The following is a 14,456-nucleotide window of genomic DNA, read 5'->3' as shown; positions in this document are numbered from 1 at the left end:
CAGAGCAACTGAGCACAGACATAAGCCTGTCTGCTGAAACTCGGTCTGCCGTGGGTATGTGAGCTACCTGGACTAAAGGTCCCACAGGTATGTCTGCAAATTCCCAATCCCGTCTTCGGTTGCTGAGCAGACGTTGGTGATTGGCGCTGTCTTCTTCTGGTGGAAGCTGTCGTCCCACAGAAGCAAAATTACCTGTACCCAAATAACTCTCCTCTACACTTCCAGTCTGCTTTTTTTCTCAAGTCAAATGCTGGATAGTCAAAGGATTTAGCATGACTCTTTATCAGTATTAGATGGCAGTGAAGAAGAAAATTAAATACAGAGTTCCTTTGGAAGATAATAAAACTTAGGCAGATGAAACATAGAGCAGTCATCTGCATAAAAAGAGCTGTTAAGTCAGTGAGAATAAAACGGTCTGCAGCCTATCGTGCAGTGTTTGCCTTTTCTTTGCATTAACAAGATATTAAATGGATAATGGCAATGGAGGCAGAATCAAGGTTTTGTTACAGTGAAATTGGAGTATTTTTCCTTTAAGAAAAAAACATTCAATAAATTCCATAAAGGTTGAAAAAAAATACATTTAGCCTAAGAGGATCATAAGATTTGATCTGGACTGAAGAATTCATATGGATTATATATTATACACAAACGTAAGTGCGTTTGCTTAATCTTTTGTCAGTAGTAATTACATAAGAGCTGTGGAGTTTAGTCCACACCCTTAATAGGTAATGTTAATGTTGTGCTGGCACCGGTTATCATCCATGAAAGAATTATGGTTATGGTTTTTTACTGTATCTGAATGTTTTCTCAGTTAGCAGATGCTACAAATATGCTCACCAACCCTACTCCAAATTGCCAAATTTATGATGCAATAGAGCGTGCTTTTCAGAGCACGCTATCAGATGAAAATGTTCTAGCACACCTCTCTGGCAGCTGATCTATGGCCCTGGTGTCATCTCTGTCTCTGTAGTCCTAGAGCTATACAGCATCACAGGCAAAGGGGGTAAATCAACCCACATGGAGCCCTGTGCTGCTGCAGCTCGAGTTCTCCGGGCCCCCAGGCCAGCTAATTTAAGGCTACCTCCCAAACTCGGCATCAAAATACAGCCTGCAGAGCAGGCATAAACTCTTAATTCCTGGCACAAAAAGCCACATAACACAATCCTTGCTCAGACAAAATTCTCCCTGAATTCAGCCCAAATGCAGTCACTAGGGTGAAGTCTAAAATGCATGTCAGCTAGGTCCTCTTCCTCAGCATTAAACCTCACCTCTAATCCATTTGCTGTATGTTTCTGATGCACTAATGATAAACAAAATGGAAAATGCCTGTAAATCTGTATGCTGTATTTTGAAAGCTTCTCTGTCCTCTACACATAGCAAAAAACCAGACAGGCTTTAGAAACTCGGTGGCAGACAATTTGAAGCAATTTTAGGACATTAATTCTAAAAGGCTAAATATGTCATTTATTGAGAAAGATGAAGCATTAGACACAAATGAAAGCATATTTCCTTCCAAGACTGAAAAGATCTGCTTTACTTGATGGGGAAAAGTATATTCTCCCATTTGTTTTGTAGAAGTTAATTTTCTATGAGTTTCTTTTTCTTCTGCTGTGTTACACTGTATCTATGCAGAAGTTTGGGACTACATCAATCAACAGTAAATAAAGAAATTTAGGTCTTTTGACAGCTCAGAACAAAATCTTCATTCGAAGGCAGTCTCTAAAGGAAAGGGGATTGTCTGAAATAGGAAAACGTGTTAAGGCCAAAGTGCCACAGCAAAATCTCCAGTATCACAAACGGTATCATCAGTGTCCTACAAATGGGTGGGTGGGAAAAGCTTTGCTACAATAATCTGTGTGTGTTATGCTGAATCACCAAGGCAACAAAGTATTTTTTCCCCCCAATCAATCTCAAGGTAGTTTTAGAAGTAGGATATTATCACCTTCCTCAATTTGCTCTTTCTTTTGAATTCCTGACAACTGCAGTCTTTGAGGTAATTTTAGCACCCTTGGGACTACAGAGAATACACAGGAACTTCAGTCGACTCTGCACATTTGGTATCCTGTCTCTCTGATAACTGTTGAATTCATTTTACAGGAGTAATATCTCTCAGAAATCTCAATAGATGTTAGCAGATCAGCGATACGCAGTGTAGGGTTCCTTGTGCCTCTCTCCTCTCATTGCCTCAAGTTTCAATTTGTCATTAATATAGACTTTGCAAACTTTTACACATGTACCTAGACCAGTTTTTCTGCTTAAATAAGAATGATGGATCTGGGTTTTTAAATTCAGGACTGGGGTTTGTCATTATTCCAGCAACTATGAGTTTGCAAAAGTCACGTGCATTCACACTTCAATTAAAAGCAAAGAGCGAAGAAACAAACTATCTGTTTGGACTAACATGAGCTGAGACATCCTTGTCTTCAACTTCTTTCAACCATCTTTGGTCAGTATAATAATTAGCTAAGCCAAAGTGTAAAAAAACGGCCATTTTTATTAGATACTGGAAAATGTGTATCTATTGTGGTCTCAGGATGGCACAAGAATGCTCGGCTTCCTTTTGACAGCTGCATTCAATGCAAACTTACCCTCATTTTAAGAGCCAAACAAAATAATTTTAGGACAAAACCTTTTTAGCCTCTTTCCCCAGCCTTGCAAGACTTCTATTTAGATGTGGGAATTTTATGGAATATATATAACTTCTCTCTGTCGTACTTTCATCAGGTTCATGAAGGAACAACCCAAACTCTACCCCGTGGAAGACGAGCACACACTGCTGCTGAAGGCAGCACTGACGCTCGATCTCTAATGAAACATTTCTCTTCACATTCATGCCAATACGCTAACAAAAGACAAAGCTGGGAACTGACAAACCTGGGTGTCCTTTTCAGTGAACACTGCAATGGGGATTTTCTCTCTAAAATCATCATTATTCAGCAACATCTCTTACCAGCCGAGTGAGCACTAGAGGTACATACCAGGCGGTGAGCTGCGATGCTGTTGCCTGAATGAAGGTTGGCCTGATACATATCAAGAGAGAAACAATTTGGAATGCAGTTGCCTAGTTAAATTACTTCAGGGATGTTTAGACACACTTGCAGCCATGACGCGATGTCAGATATGATTAAGGAAATTCAACATTTAATTCAAATGTAAATACTTTGAGCTATACAGAAGAAATAAAGCAATAAGAACCACTTTCGTAGCAACACAGTAGATTTACTGGATTTCAGAAAACACATTTTTTTCCAAGTCATTGTAGGAATAAGAATTGGAACATGCTTTCCAAAATTAAAGTATTTCTCAAAAAAGGGCTTTTGAAAGGTTTACACAAAGGAATGTATTACTGATATGGATGATGTCTTCCACTATCTGCCTCCAACAGTACCTTTGCTACATTTAAGAAACGGAGCTTGCCACCGGGTTTATTACACAACCTTTGCCAAGAAGAGCATTGCTAGAACTGATACAGAAACTTTGACTGCTGCTGCCTCCTGTATTTTGCTACGTACATCTATTTTGATGACAAATACCTACTGTTGGGCCTGAGAGATTATCGTGCAAAGCATTACTCAAAATACCACTGAAGAGACTTGTAACCACATTTAACATCCCATTGGGTTATGTACAAATAGGCGACGTACTCATAGTGCTAATTACTACTAATTGAGTGGTAGCGATCATATTGCAATAAAATGAGGCAAAATGCAACATTCAGTACTAGTCATATCGCAGGCAGATGCCATGTTTATCCTTGTGTCTTCTAAATCACTTTGTAGATCACTGCCATTTTACAATAAATAAACCTTACACAAAATGCCAGAAAAAAGAAGGGTAAAGGGGCATTGGGGCACATATAAATGATTAATTTATTTTCATAAGGTAATTAATGATTGATAAATTGAGTTAATCAAAGCATCTGCTATAAGCAAATACCCCAGTGAATTAAATGCCCGTTCTTATTATTTTATTAACTGTTGTGGCTTTTTAAATAATATTTCTGAAGGAGAAAGTGTTCTCAAGGTTCTTATGAGAACATTTTCTTTGGTTTGATCCTCTTGGATTTGTATTCCATGAGCTCTGGATTAAATAAATCCACAAGAAACCTCTCTAACATCAGCATGTTTCTCTACATTTAGCACTGATTCTAGAAGAACCTACAAATCTCCAATGTCCTCAACCTGTCTAGGTTCTCTTACTTTTGGGTCTATGTGCATGAAAAAGATTAATTACTCCACTTAGCCAGTTCTGAGTAGTGGTTTTGAGGAAGAAAAAAAAAAAAAAAAAAAAAAAAGAAAAGAGAAATATTTTACACAGCTCTACTAAAAACTCAGCAAAACAGATTTCAAATGTTTTTAGCAACCGAAGCTTTAAGGGGCATACTGTTGGCATGCAAATTGGCCATGCCTTAAGAGAAAAAAAACTACCTTAAAGCAACCAGAATTAGGTATGTGATACTCTTGAACCTGTCACAGAGAAACAATGCGGGCACAGAAAAAAAAACTTTTAACTAACCCAACTGCAGTTTGTCCCCTCAATCTAGCAGATACCGTGTTCACCAGAGGACTACATCAAACGGCCCTTAGACAGAACTGCTAAGAAGGAGATTTTAAAATGGAAGAGGAATGATGTACAGAATAAAAAGGCCATATTAAAAAAGAACAAGTAGGCAGCTGTTGAAATATATATATATATATATATATATATATATATATATGTGAACAGCATTAGTATCACCCAGATCTGCATGGTGCCAGTAGGTATTAAATATTCCAACTATGACTGCAGTAATTGGCTTTCATTCAGCTTCCAAATGAATTTCTGAGGGGGAAGATAATGCATGTTTTAACATATTTTGAAATTATCTGTAATTATATAGATATTCCTTTGCTATCTTTTTACATCTCTCCTTTTGACTCAATGTATGAGGTTTTCTTCTTCTTCTAAATGTGGAGGCTTGTCATCATTGCTGTGCTTCCAGGGCAGTGAAAGCAAGCTAGCTTTCATCTGCTGTGAACAGGCCGGAACACAATATTCAGTTTTGATTCCTCAATATGCACACAGATTATGCTTTCGTTACTCCATATAAAAAGCTGTGAATTGGTATCTGTGAGATTCCTGTGTCATAGGACTACTTTTTTATTCTTAGTAACAACACTGAGGTTCCACGCAGCCTTTTTCATGTAAGGATTTCAAGGCACAAGACATCAACTAATGAAAGTTTTGTGATACTCCTGTACTACTGCACCAATTTTTTATGTACGGATTGCAGAATACAGATAAAATAAGCCAGTGTTGCAAGTTAGAACCAAAAAAAGAACATAGGACTGCAGTGAGACCTCCCTCCCACACTCCTGCTATCGATTTGGCAATTAAGGATCTGATCTGGCCTAGTGAGATCATGGAATTCACTGCAGTGGAATTAGGTTTAGGGACTGTACATTCTAAATTCTGATTACAGTCAGAAAAATTATGCATTTTCTTATCCAACAGACCTACTCTCAGTAATGCAAACTATGATCATAAGATGACAATTTTACATATACTTCTGAATATAATCTTGTCCTACAGTGAGGAATCATAGAATCACAGAATTACTTATGTTGGAAAAGACCCTTAAGATCATTGAGTCCAACCGTTAACCCAGCACTGCCAAGTCCACCACTAAACCATGTCCCTAAGCACCACGTCTACACGGCTTTTAAATCCCTCCAGGGATGGAGACTCAGCCCCTGCCCTGGGCAGCCTGTGCCAGGGCCTGACAGCCCTTTTGGTGAAGAAATTTCTCCTGATATCCAACCTAAACCTGCCCTGGCACAATCTGAAGCCATTTCCTCTTGTCCTATCACTTGCTACTTAGTAGAAAAGACCGACCCCCCCCCAGCTCCAGCCTCCTTTCAGGCAGTTGCAGAGAGCGATGAGGTCTCCCCTCAGCCTCCTCTTCTCCAGGCTGAGCCCCCCCAGCTCCCCCAGCCGCTCCTCCCCAGCCTTGGGCTCCAGCCCCTGCCCCAGCCTCGCTGCCCTGCTCTGGCCACGCTCCAGCCCCTCCACGTCCTTCTTGGGGTGAGGGGCCCAGCGCTGAGCACAGGACTTGAGGTGCAGCCTCACCAGTGCCAAGTACAGGGGGACGATCACTGCCCTGGTCCTGCTGGCCACACTATTCCTGATACAAGCCAGGATGCCGTTGGTGTTCTTGGCCACCTGGGCACACTGCCGGCTCATATTCAGCCAGCTGTCAACCTACACCCCTGGGTCCTTTCCCGCCGGGCAGCTCCCAGCCACTCTTCCCCCAGCCTGCAGCGTTGTCTGGGGTTGTTGTGCCCCAAGTGCAGGACCCAGCACTGAGCCTTGCTGACCCTCACCCAGTGGCCTTGGCCCATGGATCCAGCCTGGCCAGGGCCCTCTGCAGAGCCTCCCTGCCCTCCAGCAGATCCACGCTCCTGCCCAACTTGGTGTCCTTTGCAAAGTGACTGAGGGTGCGCTCGATCCCCTCATCCAGATCATCAGCAAAGATATTAAACAGAACTGGCCCCAGTACTGAGCCCTTAGAGAGACTTAAAAACAAGCAGCTACTAAATGCTTACCCCATCCAATTCCATAATAATATAAGTGCTTGCTCTCTTCTGACCCAAATACTTTGATCACCATGCTGTAAAGATGAAATCCTTCCACGAGCATCCATGCAAAAGCACTCAAGAAGAAAAAATGAAGAAGAATGGCCAAGATCTTGCAAGGCACCTAAATTAAGAACAAAAATTAATACATTACTTCTTTGTGATGCCGTCACATTGGTTTTCCTTCTTTTTTTTTTTTATTTCTGTATACATTTACATGCTAAATGCTAAATCACCAGAGTAAAACAGTCTTAAAAACAAAGCACTAGAGAATTTCATTTTTCTACAGCATTTTCAGATAGCTTCAGGGTAACAAATCCTGTTACCTTTTAACAAAAAACATTGCCAAACATGATGCGGAAATCCAAACTGATTATTTATTTATAACAGTAGGAGCAATACTCCTATTATTAAAGTCTACAAAATATTTAAGAATTCAAAACTGAAGGGTCGATATCCTGTTGCTGAGCCTGTAGTAAATATAGGAGAGTCAAAGAAGTGGGAGTACAGGCATTGTCTTGTACCCAGCTCCCTGTTCTGTGATGGTAAAAAAACCGGCAGAGTTCATGCCTCGTTTTCTACGAAGAACTGGTAGAAAGTCAGTAGATCAGTTAAGCTTTGGTGAAACATGGAAATTTTAAAATAAGGTGCCATGATGAACCTGCTTTTTAGTTACAGTTTGCCATGTGGCTTTCCTACTTTGCTGTTCTTCATAATAAAAATAGGGTAACACACAAATGAAATCACACTGTATTCCAGTGTCTGTCTGTCCTGGTTAGAAATTCTGCAAAAGTCTCACATGCTCCTCCATCAGCAATACTAATGCAGACATTTCAAAAAATTATAACAAGCTGTCATTGGTTCTTGGGTCCTAATTGCTCTACGATGGGCATCTAATTTACCTGCCTGTTTGAATTCTCAATTTCCCATAGTCTGAAGTACCTATCGGGTGTATATGAAGTCATATTTGACAAGAACACATCTAGTGATTAAAGCAAAGAACTGAAAGTCATCTCTGTAGGGTGCTTACAGACAATTCGAATACTCCTTGATAGTCCTTTATTCACTATGTGCAAAAGTTTAAGCAACAGCAAAATACCATCTAGAAAGTGAGCCCACCCAGTGTAAACTGTTTCAACTTTAACTATAACATGTTTTGAAGTGAAACAAATGCTGCCCCCAAAAAGAGGAACGCCATGCTTACGGCAATGCAGCAAGAAGTAAAAGCATCCTCTTGAGTCCTGTTTACACCCGCCTCAGTGCTTAGGGCCCACCCTGGGCTACAGGAAATGCAGGCTGGGCTTAGGACCTGGCTTTTCCTTAAGTTGCTCCTCAAAGAGATCTTCACATTTTTCTCTAAGTCTCCTATCAGCCTACCTTATGAAAACAGGAAAACCTAATCCTTTCTTCTTCCCCTCTCTGCACGTATTCACACAGCACATTCTGCTTTCCCCACTAATTGCTTTTCGAGGATGTCTCACCACAAGTGGTTTCGCTCATCATGCAGTAATTGAACAGATGTGACTGCCAATGATCTTACCACAAGATAACCCTCTTTGGTTTGCTTTCAGTTAAGGCACATTTTAAACATGCTCTTGGAACGAGTCCCAGCTATATCTCAGTTTTGCATCTTGTAGCATACTGATGATGGTCATTCTGCTCTGTAGTTGTAACGTCCCTTCTGTGACACTGACACAATTTCAGGGGCGTTGCTTGCATGCAGTCCATGTAAATGGGAAGACTTCCCCCCCCCCCCCCCCCCCGCCGCCTTCAAGGTTTCCCTTCCTCCCCTGGACAAGTCACAGTAAGGCATCCAGGCAGGTGGAGTCTGTGTGCTGAGGAGGCATTCCCAGTAGAAACCAGTTTGCTGCTACAGTGGTCTTCAGATATTAATCATTAGTTCCCTTTCTGCATTAGCTTAGCTGCCCTGTGCTGGCATTTTATTCTTTTTGTTGATGGTTCGGAATTTTGTACGCTAATGAAAATGAAAATGTTGGGACTTGATAGTATAATGAAAATTGAAGCCTTCCCATACCTTCTGACTTGTACTCAGCTGGCTCTGTGCTAGCGCAAGGACATTCTAATGCAAATCCACTGTGACTATTCGTATTAAAAAGCAATAACTTTGTTTTTCATTCATGTAAGTGAGATCTGTAAGTGTTTTAGTATTTCGCAATGTTTGGTGACATATAACTAAACCAGATTTGCTTATTGACAAAAACTGTAAAAACCTTTCCAGTTAATTTTATCATAAGGCTATGAAATCCATTTTAATGCCTTTTGATTTCTACCAGAAGATTAGTCCACAAAAATAAAAATGCAACATAAAGCTGAGTTACAAGCTAGCTCTGTCAAATGGATACTTTCCAATTTTTGAGTAGCCAAACAATATGAATCACAAAACAGCAGAAAAATAAACCATAGTGAAGTAGCAGGAGGCTGGTCTGTATATAATTTTGTATAATACCGAGTTGCAGATTTTTACATAAAATCCATACCAAAGTTGTTACTCAGTCTGTATTTGTGCCTTAATTATTACTTTGAAGATACTCTTAAATGACAGAATTGTCTTCTTGAAGAAGGCATTGAAAAGCTGAGACTTTACATATTAAGAAGAAACAGGTGTCCCTTGCCGTATCGTATGATGCACACTACTTTTGGTAGAACACCTGTAAAAAGACAGATCTCATTACTGTTACTCTTACAGTTGACTACTTGTGAGTCCGTGGAAATAGAAAAATCAGTCCAGCCAGTAACAAGGCTTATCATGTCATAGTTGCTGAGAAAGTAAAGCAGATTCTCAGAAAGGCCTCTCAGAAGATAATAGCCATTTGGTTACTGAGGACAGTCTTAAAACAGATAAGCAAATTTGCATACATTTTCTAAATTCAAATTATAATAAATGTTTTCCCTTTAAGGGGCAATCTTACTGCATTATACAGAACCCTCTGAAAGTGTCCTTCCCTGCAATCTATATACTGCTTTGATACACAGCCTTGGATTTCTGCAGCTATATATACCATAAACAAAAGCAGCTCATTTCATCTCTCTATTTGGAAGTGTTTTAAGCAATGCCATGCAGGAGCACTGAGTGAGAAACAGCTCAGTACGCTGATGCAGAACTGCAAATAGTAGACACATTAAATTTTCCAGTTGTGCTGGAAAAACACAGTGCTGCCTAACACACTATACTTCAATTTTCATTTTCCTACGTCTAATACTTCGCTTTCTCCCACAAACACGCTCAGGTCTTTGGAAGGCTTTAGTAGCCTAAACATGGTTAATTATTTTTAAATGCACACTGCTGTTTGGGATTCTGTTAAAAGAATGGTGCTCTCTAGTCTGTAGCAGAGGGTAAGTAACTAAGACAGCAAACCTCTCTGAAGAAACAAATCCATCTATTGCTGAACGTCTTCGGGAAGTCCTTAGGCTGGCATGCTGATAGCAGAGAGATCTTAGGGCCGTGGCAGTACAGGAAGAAAATGCTGTGTGCAAAGATATTGGCTTTCTCTAGAAGAAAGATATCCTGGTTTCAGGAATCATTACCTTCCTGGAATATGCCATGATCATTTAGGACTACTGTTTTAGCACTACTGATGTTAGGTACCAAGGACCAGCTTTTAAAAAAAAAAAACATTCTTGGATGTATTAGAAAGATCAAAGTCCTGTTTGTGGGAATAGAGTTTTGTGGTTAAAAATTACTCCTACTCTACAAAAGGAAAATTGTTGTAGTATAAATTGGAAATGATTAAATAATACATTTGAAATTACCAGGGGAATACTGTATGCGACATCTGGAATCAAAAACTAAATATCCTTAGAGGGGGAGGTGGGAAAAGGATGGAGAGTCTAGAGGCAGTCATGCAAGAAAGTGGTGCCAGCTCATGGCCTGTTCCTGTGATGCCATTCCCCACTGCACTGTACTTCCTCGAGCAAACTGGTACCACTGGTCCTTTCAAGGAACAGCGCTTATCAGCTGTTTAGCACTAGATACAACCATCTTTGGCAGAAGCAGAAGATTAAGAAATTTACACCTTCTGGTGTAAATACTGCCTCCCTCTTTTTGTAAACTACCATTTAGCAGTCCAATTAAAGCAGCAATTAAAGGTATTAAAACTAATGTCAAAGCTAGTGAGAACAGAGCATGCAGAAGGTAAGACTAATAAAAGGATGAATCACAACACCCCTGATCCCGAGAGGTTAGAACAATGAAAATAAAAGCGTAGCAGACAGTATGTACATCGTGCTTTTCCGCTTTAAGATCTTTACAGTATTGTGCCCTACAATTGCTGCTGTTACAGAGGAGATAGGGCCGAAACATCCATGGATTCTGTGAAGTGTTCCACTTCGGAAAGCCTGCAGCATAAACCAGGTCTTGCTTTCTGTGTGCTACTGTTTCAATTTAACTAAAGTACATTTTGAGTAGGTTTAAGAGAAATGAAAATATGCACCTATTAAACTGCAACTAAAGTCTGTGTGAGTGTTTCACAAGCTTAGCTACATCTGCTTAACTGAACGAGCAAGACGTCTGTGTGTGGACAAGGCACATTATAAATGTAGATGGACACTGGGACAGGTCTCTGGGGAACACGGGCTCTACCTACATCCAACTAAAACCAAGAAACGCAACTACTATTTCAGAGTATTTTAAAAGACTGGAGCTGATGCTGGCCTTGATAAGGTGTAAAGAGGCTTTTACATGTTAGCTGAAGTGACTCAGTTGGATTGTCTGAAAATCTGGAATGGATGAAAAAGGAAAAACTGTGAGAATAAGACACCGTTACGCTGAGTGAACGTTTTATTGCTCTCAAGCCTATGTCCCTTCAGCAGAGTTTTAGCTCTGTATTTACTCAGAGAGGATTATTTCAATGTCTGGTTTCCATTGTCTTCAGTTTCAATTATACCTTTTGCTGCTCTCCACTGTCTCCATTTCATTTTCCTTCTAAACCATTCCCTACCATTTTCTCCCTTGCACATTACCTTACTGTCCTGGTTTCGGCTGGGATAGAGTTAATTTTCTTCCTAGTAGCTGGTACAGTGCTGTGTTTTGGATTTAGGATGAGAATAATGTTGATAACGCACTGATGTTTGAGTTGTTGCTAAGCAGTGCTTACACCAGTCAAGGTCTTTTCAGCTTCCCCTGCCCTGCCCGGTGAACAAGAAGCTGGGAGGGGGCACAGCCAGGACAGCTGGCCCAGACTGGCCCCAGGGCTGTTCCATACCATATGGCGCCATGCCCAGTATAGAAACTGGGGGGAGTTGGCCGGGGGGCAGCGATCGCTGCTCGGGGACGGGATGGGCATCGGTCGGTGGGTGCTGAGCGGTTGCACCACTTGTTTTTCCTGGGTTTTGTTCCTCTCTTTTTTGTTGTTTTCCTTTTCACTATTATTATCATTATCATTATTTTATTTCAATTATTAAAATCTCAACCCACAGTTTTCTTACTTTTGCCCTTCCAATTTTCTCCTCCATCCCACCAGGGAGGGGAGGGTGAGCAAGCGACAGTGTGGTGCTCAGTTGCCAGTGGGGGTTAAACCATGACACTTACTCATTCAGGACCTACCTGAATGTTAAACAGCGTAAGAATATGAACTTAGTTTTACAAAGTGCTTTTAGACCCTCAGGTAATAATAGCCTATGTAAAACCAGACATTACTGTTATTTATAAACTTAGCAGATGTTCAAGGGATCCCATTTGAGCTGAATATAAATTTAAGTACCTGTAGTATTGGCAAAATGAAAAGTGTGCAAAGCTCGTATTTACTTGTACTGACAATAAAAAGAATAAAAGATTAAAAGAAACTGTTCACTGCTTGTCAAAAGTAATATGGAGCAACAGCTGGTCCCCAAAGTAGCCAAGTTTTGACCATTACGAAAACAGAGCACGCTGGAAGATTATCTTAAAATCAGGGATTTTTTTCTGCTTTTTGCATGTGCGACTTTCCATCAACGGACTTTATGTTACTTTAAATAGCATTTTTTAAACACAACAGCGGAAGCAAATTGACTTTACTGGTACGTAATACTGTTAACTTGGCATATTCATCTTAATCTAACCCAGCTGATTTGGATGCCAGTTTTAATGGTTTAGATCCTGGTACTCTGCATAAGGAGTTCCTACCTGTAGTAGCAGATCCATAAAATCAATCTGTAATTTCAAGTTCTAATCTATGTGATCAGGCAGAAAAAGCCTATACATGTATAGAGCTTAAGTACCATGTAAGCAATATGAAGGTGTTTGTCATTTGCTTAAGTGGTTGCCTTAGATGCCCAGAGAAGTATACACACGTTTTACGATACTAAGGAGCTCAGATTAAACTCTTACACAGCGATACTTAGAGGTAATGCTTTCTGCCACCTCTGGCTAATTAAGCAGTAGTTGCTATACCTTTCTCATTGATTATAACTCAGGTCAAATAAACATGAATGATACTTAAAAATCATCTAAATTTCCAGAGTAGAGATAATGATCAATAAATCTGCTGTTCAGAAAAACAGCGTATTCTACCACACAAATAAGACTTTATGAGCAAAAAACAAAGACCTTCTGTTTTGCTCTCCAAGAAAGCACAAGAAATTGCCACACTCCGTCAGGAAGCTCATTACTTTCCAACAAGAATAAGATTACTTTTTAATGTGGAAAAAAAAGGCAAACTGTACCATAGCAGAGAATACATGATTAAAAAAAACCAAACAGCCTCCCCCGCAAAAAAAACCCAACCCAAAACCCTAACAGAAATACAAATACCTTACCTAAACACAAAATTCATATAATTTTCTCCAATATAGAATTCCTACAGTTTTCAATACGGAGAATGGATGAGAGCAAGCATAAGCCACGTCAGGCTGAAGCCAGCCGAGCCATTTGAACACACAACTGAAATGTACGCCATTACTATAGTGATTTTTCCATTTAATGGGTGCATCTCTCTCTCAGTTTTGCAAACATCCAGACGTGGCTGGATACTATGATAACACTACTTGGATACACAGAAGGCTTTATCCAGTGTTGTAGGATGTCATTTTTGGCTAAGGCAGGTTAAAAATAGGAGATCTCACATGCAAGACACTTTCTTGCATGTGGCACGTGGCGTTCATCCCATGGAGGTGCCTCGCAAAAAACACACTCGCTCTTTCTAGCACTTACCGTTCCCGGGCTGAACTGAAAGCTGGTGAGAAGCAGGATCTGAGCCACCAAGACAGCAAAGGACAGGTTAGCATGGATATGATAGCGCTGGTTGCGGATGGTGCTGACGGACCTGGCAGAAGAAAGACAGACACAGGAATAAACCAGTGTTTCAAGAGGCACGAACGTATTTCCGATTTATCAGCGAGCATTTTGATTGGCTTTTGGTCACTTGTTTTGGAGGGGTTATCATGCTGTCTTTGGAGCACTCCTTCCTCCAGGATGGCGTTTTACCTAACTGGTTTCTTGCATATTCTGCTGCTGTCCTGAAGGCAGCAGAAAGACCGATTTGCACATTAACTAGCTCTGCTAATGACTTGTGATAGAATATTATCAAAGGGCTTGATCCTGAATGGTGCTGAGCTGTCAAGGAAGTCAGATCTGCACCTCACAGAAAGCATGCTGCACCTTGCACCATCTAGCCCACACCGTGCCACAGACTTTCTGGTTTTATTTTGTTGGTATTTGCCTGTATTAGAAATAAGTGAACGTTAAAAGATTCTGTTTACAATTTTGTCTTTACTATTACCAGCTTTTGAGCACAGGAACTATAGCTACTTAGACGGATGGGCAGTGCCTATCTTGACAGAGACCTAACCTTGATTACAACATCATTTGAAACTCTCTCTCTTGGCTTTGCAAAAACCAGCTGGAAA

General features: G+C 40.5%; 1 protein-coding gene across 6 annotated transcripts in view; it reads right to left on the bottom strand.

Annotated features, from left to right (window-relative positions):
- The window catches only part of ADGRD1 (adhesion G protein-coupled receptor D1), a 175,212-nt gene that overhangs the window by 38,783 nt on the left and 121,973 nt on the right, over nucleotides 1–14,456 (bottom strand). For all 6 annotated transcript variants that reach the window (XM_087754595.1, XM_087754600.1, XM_087754598.1 and 3 more), the window contains 2 exons: nucleotides 13,762–13,873; nucleotides 6,585–6,738 (listed from right to left, as the gene is read on the bottom strand). In XM_087754595.1, the coding sequence (XP_087610721.1) occupies nucleotides 6,585–6,738; nucleotides 13,762–13,873 (266 nt within the window). The remainder of the gene's footprint in view (nucleotides 1–6,584; nucleotides 6,739–13,761; nucleotides 13,874–14,456) is intronic.

This window comes from Nipponia nippon, unplaced genomic scaffold (assembly GCF_047370975.1).
Source record: "Nipponia nippon isolate SJK-2023a ecotype South Korea unplaced genomic scaffold, ASM4737097v1 scaffold_18, whole genome shotgun sequence".
NCBI classification, from domain to species: Eukaryota; Metazoa; Chordata; class Aves; order Pelecaniformes; family Threskiornithidae; genus Nipponia; species Nipponia nippon.
The sequence above is the reverse complement of the archived record's forward strand: the minus strand, read 5'-3'. Positions and strand labels throughout refer to the sequence as shown.